We start from the raw sequence: 7,735 nt of genomic DNA, 5'->3' as shown, positions 1-7,735 counted from the left end.
CAATGTTTTTCTTTTAAATTTTGCATACCAGGGTGAAAATCAATCTCGCTCCGCGGTGTGGTTTTCGAGGGGGAACTTTGGCCGCGCCTTGGGAGATGGGCCTTGCGTGATCAGGAACGGCTAGCTCCCCCACTGACTGCGAGAGAAAAGCAGAAAGATAAGGTTTTCCGAGCAACTCAGGCTTTCTCAGGGCTGTGTGCTGCCTTCTCTGGAGACAGTGGGAGCTTGGAATGCAGTGGTTCTAAGTATCCCGAATGGCCTGCTCTTCAGCAGGACAGAGTACGTTTCATTTGATTACGTCCAGTCATACTCCCCTCATTATACTTAGCCATACTCCAAACACCTCGGAATTTGTCACCGGAAACGGTGACTTGCCTAGCGTGGCTAGAAGGATGCTCGGCTTCCCAGAACTAGAGGTGGAGAAAATTAGCTCGAGCACGTACGGATGGAAACGCATCCTCGTAGCCCTGAACGGTGAATTCTCCGAGCCAAAGCAGCTCAAACTGCCACCCCAAACGACGTTTACGACATTTCTGGAGCGAAGCTCCGCATTACACGAGTTAGGTAGGTTCGGAACAGACCTTGCAATGCTGATATTTTTTTGTCACTTGCTAAGTGAACGGCGTTGCATTCAGTTGCTTGCCAGAGTGCCATTTCACCCAGAAAATTTCAGAGAAGCGCAAGTAGCAGGCTCATGCGAATGCAGCGGAGCCTGCAAAGCGAGCGTTTTCCGACAATGGAGAGGAGATATTTGATATGGATCAAATCCTGGATGATGACCTCGTGTACATTTCAGCAGGTCCAGGGTTCATCGTTGGGAATTACGGCAGCACTGGCGGAGGTAAGCGAAGGCAGGGACACAATGTACGAGTTCTGCAAGGGGAGCCAATTAACGGAAAAGGAAGCGCTCAAATGCACGGTGTCTTCGAAACGTTACCCTCCCTGCGCAGCAGCGTTTCCATGCATATGCTGCCACTGGCACGCAACTATATCTCTTATGCCAGCTTGCAGACGCCACTTGGATGGGTTTTCTGAGTCTCAGCTGTCGGGGGATATATTCTAAAGGACGTTATAGGTAGCGGTGGATTTGGCAAGGTTTACAAAGGCATTCATCCAGAAACCGGTGAACAGCGAGCTTTTCCATTTGAAGCGGTTTGGACAGTGACACAGAATTTGTTGACTACGTAGAAGGAAAGCGAGATGTCGGCACTTCAAATTACATTGGGCGATAAAACATTGCAATGCCCTGAGTTGTTGATCCAGAACCAGCACCCCACGATAATCGCTAGCTCACCGACAGATTCACTCTATGTGGGACGACCTGCTGCTGTACAGGAGAGCTAGTTGCAGTGAAGTTCATCAACAAACAGTCCTTTAAGGAAATTGATGATGCGGACAGAGTCTTCGTTGAAATCCAGGCGAGGCAGATTCTGTGCTCTCTTCTCTGCATATCCGGTCTAACCGGCCTACGAATTCTCTTTTTGAAGTTGCCACAGATTATGCACTGCCCATGAACCAAATAATGCGTCCGTACGAGCAGAAGGTCCGGTGAACTAGCATCTGAGTTTTCTCATTTTTTCAAAAGTGGACTCCTCTCAGTCGTGGTCTCAGCGTGGGTCGGTTGTCGGGCAGGCACTGCGAGACCTGTCACACAAGCATGTAATCAAGATGTTGGACGTCGTGGCGCATCCTAAATTCGTGTGTTTTGTTATGGAGTTTGCAAGCCAAGGCGACTTGCGCGGTCTCCTACACTCCGAGGGCCGCCTCTCCGAAGACCGTGCGAAGCACTTTGAAATAGCAGTTCCTTCGTACAAAGGCTAGCAGTTTAAGAGTCACAGCCCCTTCCACCCAAAAACTCAGAGCGAAGCATTCACTGGCGTAGCTGCTATTCTGCTAGTGGTTTCGTCCAATGATGCAGGAGCAAGATCGTTTTTCGAACAAGTGCTCAAGGGCGTGCATTACTGCCACTCCAAGAACATCGTCCACAGGCGAGCCGGGCACTGAACTAACACCTACTACTCAGTGCAAGGAAAAAATATTATTCGAGGTTTGTTAGGGCCTATTGAGAGTATATGGGTGAAATAGATGTTTCGAAGCTGCCTGATCCAGTACCGTATTGGTTGATGAAGGACCGGGGGAAAAAGCGTGCTAGAGGTACGGGTGGAACGAGCTGCTATCCTTGTCCTCATTCCGTTGGCACCACAGAGATTTGAAGTTGGAAAACATTCTACTAGATGATTGCTGCCGCTGCAAAATTGCGGACTTCGGACTATCGCACTTTGTAGTCGGCAACACGGGTATGAAAACGGAAGCGGGGACGCTGGCGTATTTGGCACCTGAAGTTTGGAGTCAAACCTCACAGTTTTCAAGCCCATTCCAGCTGGACGTTTGGGCCCTTGGTTAGTTCTGCACTCCAGCTGAAAGAGTGAATCTCTCGGTTTGTTACACTCCCATACTGCTTGTTGAATCGTCCAGGCGACGGTGGACCGATGGAAGAGACGCGTAATGCTGCAACGCTTTTGCTCTCATTCTGCAGGCGTAATTCTTTACGCTCTGACCCAAGGAAAGCTACCATTTGCTCGGGCCGACAAAGCAGTCGTTGATCGGCTGTATAAAGTAAACTTCAACTCAGGCACACAAACCATCGAGACACGAAGCAGCGCAAATCCGTCAGCATAATTTCGTGTCACCTACCTTGTATTTGAAAAACCACTGCGGTGCTTCTCAGCAAAATCTGACATTCGACGGCACCCCGACAGCGGAACTGAAGCGACTAATCCTGGGAATGCTTCACCCAGATCCACGAAAAAGGCTTAACCTCAGCGACGTTATGAATGCGCCTTGGATTAAGGCGGGCAGACCATGGCATCTGAAAGAACTGCCTGAACAACCTGAACAACGGCCGATAAGAGCACCGAACGTTGCTGTCCAGCCAAATGGAATGCAAGGTAAGCAGCGCCATGCCGGTTTCACGGCATATTTCAGCGAAACGGAGATGAGACACAATTTACGCACAGGTTTCCGTTATTTTGGAAGTATTGATATAAATATCCCCGCCTTGGCGTTTTGAATGCATCTACCTTGCCAGCATCATACTGAACGTTAAAACAGAGGATGACAGCAAAAATGTCTGTGCACTGCGTTCGCTTTCTACTGTTGCATATGAGCAGACAACCGCGGGGAAGCTGATTCAATTTCAGCTCAAGACGGAGCTGTGTCGAGCACCCATAGAACAGATGTGACTGCAAAAAGGCACCCGCCAACTTCTGGAGTTGATGCAAATGAGAAGAAGAAAGAGCCCGGCGGCAGTAAGCCCACTGCTGTGCAGAAGGCGCAGCCACGCCAACCCCGCCCATGAGGGAACAGGCGAAGAAAAATGCGCAAAGGAAGCTTTTCCTGTTTCGAATACTGCCAGTAAAGTATGGAACGTGAGAAAGCTCTCCGTTGCTGTAATCCCAGCTAAGCCTCGTGGTCATAGACTGTGATCATTCAACGGTGCTATACCATATGAAACGTCTCAGCGCCTCCAGGTAGAGGACTGCCTGACGGCCTTCACACGAATAAGACAGTGATTGCATCCACTGAGTCGGGAACACGCCATGTCGCCAGCAGAGATGTGTGCGATTGCATCTCCTATATTCCAGAGAGTACAACATGCCTATACGTGGTTTTTCTGCCCCTCAGCTTATTGGCGGCCAGCCTTCCTATCTCTGCATTAGAGCTGAGTACCAGCGCTTGATGTAACAGCTTCCAGTCAGTGTGCACGCCTAAAATCCTGTTTGCATCCTACAACAACAGGCAACAGATGGGCAATTTCTGAGGTAAACGTAAAAATAGTGCAGGATAGTAGCAAGGTGCTGGAGTGTCTACACATACAAGAGGTAGGAACTGCCAGGCGTCAAACCCAAATTACAAACAATCATAATTAATGTGCATATATCGCCAGCTATCATTGGCCAGAAGTCAGTTGTTTGTTTGGCGATTTGTGGGAAAAAGCTTCTTGGGAAGCTGACCTACCGAACTAAGCCTTGGGAGGAGTTTTAAAATCACGCTGTATTCCAAAACAAATGGCACACTTGGATGCCATCGTATTCAACAGCCGAATTCATTACTATCTTGGGCGCTATTACCGCGGCACCTAGAACTGTTTTGCTAACAGTCGCAGCATTTTTGACACATAGGAGCGCAACACATGAAATCGGAACACAACACCCTTGCTGGCTATCAAATTGCCTCCCTAGTCCTAATTTCAGTGTTGTGTTGCCTTTAGAACATTTCGCTTGGGTTGGCTGATGGTGAGGGGATTCGTGGAATTGCGCCATGCAACAACAGGTCACCTAAGCTTGCGCCCATTGAAAACGGAAAAATCACTGCTAATGAAAAACAGTACACGAATGACTTTTCCGAAAAGCAAACATTTGTGGATAGCATCTAAGTGAAACATCGGGGTTTGCAGAAGGCCCCAAATCTCATTGCACAACAACTGCAGTTATATGATTCCTTACTGTCAAACTCTTGCCTTCTGAACTACTCAAAGCCTCTGGAAAACAACAGTAGCGAGGCGTGCATCTGCGTGTACGACGTTGCGGCTTTGCATGCACCACCGAGGAGCAGTCACTAGCCGTAGGGTTTCTCAGTGTTATGTGTGTTCTGTTGGAGGCAGTCCTAAGACAGAAATGGCTGAGGCAGATGGTATGCTGAGGAACTACGCCGCCTGTATCAACTTCCCAAATTGCGGAAGGCGCGGTTCTGCCTTCAAAATATCTGCCTCAGCAGTGAATTTGAAAATAGTTAGTATGCAACACAAACATAAGACTAGTTTATCCGGCAACAGGCAAGAAAGGCAAGTTGACAGACGGAACACCAGCTCGGGTTCAGAATTTGCGCTTTGTGCCAGCCGGCAGCGGTCTTCCACCCTGCTCCAGGAGTTGAAACCGGGCCTCACTGAGCCGGTGATTTATGGTTGTTATCCACCACCTCGAATCTGCGGAGCTTAGCTTCGTCTAACGCTTAGGTCCCGACGCATGAAGTTTAGACGGGTTTTCTATGCTGCTCAATCCGAAGGGGCTGGCCGTTAAAAAGTCCGGTGGAATTGGTGCCCCGGGCTGGTCTGAAGANTGCTGCTCAATCCGAAGGGGCTGGCCGTTAAAAAGTCCGGTGGAATTGGTGCCCCGGGCTGGTCTGAAGAGGAGAAATGCGATTGGTAGTGCCCCGATTTGTCGCGCACTGGGCATCCTCAATTCAAGCAAAATGTGGTGACTGAATGCGTCTTACAAAATCATGGGTGCCCCCGGTAGGTAAAGTACACAAAAAGTCCATCTTAGAGCCTCTACATGGATAATCCGTCTTGGTTAGGGCATTATTACCGTGAAGCGCCCCGAGGTGACACTGCGATGTGGTTGCTGGGCGCCCTCCATTAATTGCCCATTCGATGATAGCTGCCTGGTCTCGAAGGTAGATATGATGTAAACTGGTTTTCTATGCATACTAGTTTTCGGCGCTTGTGGAAATCTTGCGTTTTGATATCATTGACGCTCGTCGACAATCCCCTCTGCGACCTGGCACCAGAAGTTGCGGTGTCTAGGGAGGGTTTATTGCAAGGGCACGCCAAACAGAGCGTTGTATATGCAGACAGCACTATTTTTGGAAAGCACAGTCTTATGAGGTGCGCGTTTCATTGACTCCCAAGTCAGCACCCTGGTTGACCGCCCCACATCCGGGGAAAAGTGACCCTGCGTAAAGAAGAAAACGAGCCTTTATGAGAAAATGCAACTACAACGAATCATCAGCCTGTAAGTGGAGGAGGTTTAGAGGCTCATCAATATCCTTGGCTTCAAGCATCAACCTCTCGAACGAGCACCCCTGCCGGCTCCTCAGCCAGCCTCCACCAATGGCGGGGCCGGTCCATAGGGGCGTATTGGCTAAATGATCTCCCAGGGAAGCTAGAGCTACGCGTTAATTTTTATCTCAGCTCTCTTTCTGCCTTTTTTCTTGGCATTATGATATGTTTTGATACCTCGCTTCCGGTGTGCTCCACTGGTGCGTCTCCCGCCGTCCCGCAGGTTCAAGCGTTTTAATGAAAATACGCAATTGGAATGGCGTTGTTACTCCTTAATTCTTTTTGCGTACTTTCCCCTAACTTAATGCAAGCATTCTGTTAGAAGTTTCATTCTTTATAAGCCCCTTTCGCCATAGTGGTCCCCCAGCAAAGTCGTTTGCAATCGCCTACCCTGCTAGTGGAAGCATCNAAGCCCCTTTCGCCATAGTGGTCCCCCAGCAAAGTCGTTTGCAATCGCCTACCCTGCTAGTGGAAGCATCCTGGCTCTTCCAGCCTAGCTGGTGCCAGTGATTCGTCTACTTTGTTGTTGTAAACTCAAATAGAGTCGCCAATCCTGTCATGAAGAGTGGGTAGAGATGAGGGCCTCGGTGCTGTTGGCGCTGTCCCAGGTTGTCTTGGGGGCGCTTGCAGCTTCACAGGCCGAACCAGACGCGACGACTCCAAAACTGCATGCTGGCCTTAAGGAGACTGACGGTAACTGTCGCACTGCATACGCATACACACACACAGACGCACACATACACACTCAGGCCAGCACAAGGCTATTTTTCTTGAGACTGAAATACTGTGCATGCAGCACGGAAGAGCTTGTCTTTGGTCGAAGATGCAACGTAGTCAGTAAAAGAAGTAAATTGAATGCTCTCTTACATACTTCTAGTGATCGGATCAAAATGTGTGTGCAGTCCTTGCCAGCTCCACAGTGGAGGTGCAATCTCGGGCCCTAGTGGTCAGTCCTGGAGAAACTTTCGACGTCACCGCACGCATCGATGAAAACCTCTCAAACGGCCCACAACAGCCTCCTGTACTGTTGGGACTCCAGTTTGTGCCAGTCCTTGACGTCGATGCTGGGAGGAAGTTCACAGGATCTTCTGAATTATTATGGCAGCCGTTGGAGGGAGACACGGCCAACTGGTCGTTGAAGCTACTTGATGCCGGGAACTACAGGGCAGTTGTGTTTGCTCAAATCCCATGCGGAGTTCACGAGCCGAACGCCGAGTTGTCGGAGGTTCGAAGCTGCCCCGAGCGAATGCCCCTGAGACAGAAGTCTGACTTCAGAATTACGGTGTCCCATATATCTGCCCGATTAGCACTCTCGTGGGACCAGCCACAGACAATAGAAGGTCTTTCCGTTATAGAAACTGCACCGCAGGGAGCGCTGCAAGTATCGGCTTTGGCTCTTGACGGGTCTTTTGCGCTCCACAACTTCAAGGGTATTGTGCAACTGGTCGCGGTTGATATAAATGGCGACAGGAGNGGTCTTTTGCGCTCCACAACTTCAAGGGTATTGTGCAACTGGTCGCGGTTGATATAAATGGCGACAGGAGCTATCCTCTGCCAGTCATTGGAGGCCAAACGACTGCACCCCTAGTCAACGGAGTAGCTACGTTTTCCCAGCTCCAGTTTCTTCAGGCAGGAACGTACAAGCTCATTGCTACTGCTGAAGGTGCACAAGCTGCAGAAAGCGCTCCCGTAGTAATCACTCCTCCAGCTTCTCGGATCATCAGGTGAGTCGCGTGTACAGGTCTTGCTATACCCGCTAAGGCCGTCCATATGTAGTAGCGCACTTCACTATATGCTTGGTGAGCTCAAAATAAGGTGGCTGGTGGGGAATATGTTCTTCAAGGTGACTCATTAAGGGGCTCTTGAAATATATCGGGCGAGTGCAGGAGTGGCAAG

General features: G+C 49.7%; 1 protein-coding gene across 1 annotated transcript in view; it reads left to right on the top strand.

Moving 5' to 3' along the window:
• Nucleotides 1–6,414: 6,414 nt before the first annotated feature.
• EMH_0009080 (uncharacterized protein) overlaps nt 6,415–7,735 on the top strand; it is a gene marked incomplete at both ends in the record, with an annotated part of 4,380 nt that continues 3,059 nt past the window's right edge. Inside the window, 4 exon segments of the mRNA XM_013498555.1 lie at nt 6,415–6,532; nt 6,742–7,064; nt 7,310–7,312; nt 7,316–7,563. Coding sequence (XP_013354009.1) covers nt 6,415–6,532; nt 6,742–7,064; nt 7,310–7,312; nt 7,316–7,563 — 692 coding nt within the window.

This window comes from Eimeria mitis, genomic scaffold (assembly GCF_000499745.2).
Source record: "Eimeria mitis Houghton genomic scaffold, Emh_scaff352, whole genome shotgun sequence".
NCBI classification, from domain to species: Eukaryota; Apicomplexa; class Conoidasida; order Eucoccidiorida; family Eimeriidae; genus Eimeria; species Eimeria mitis.
Note: the sequence above shows the minus strand (reverse complement) of the source record. Positions and strands in the feature narration are given on the sequence as shown.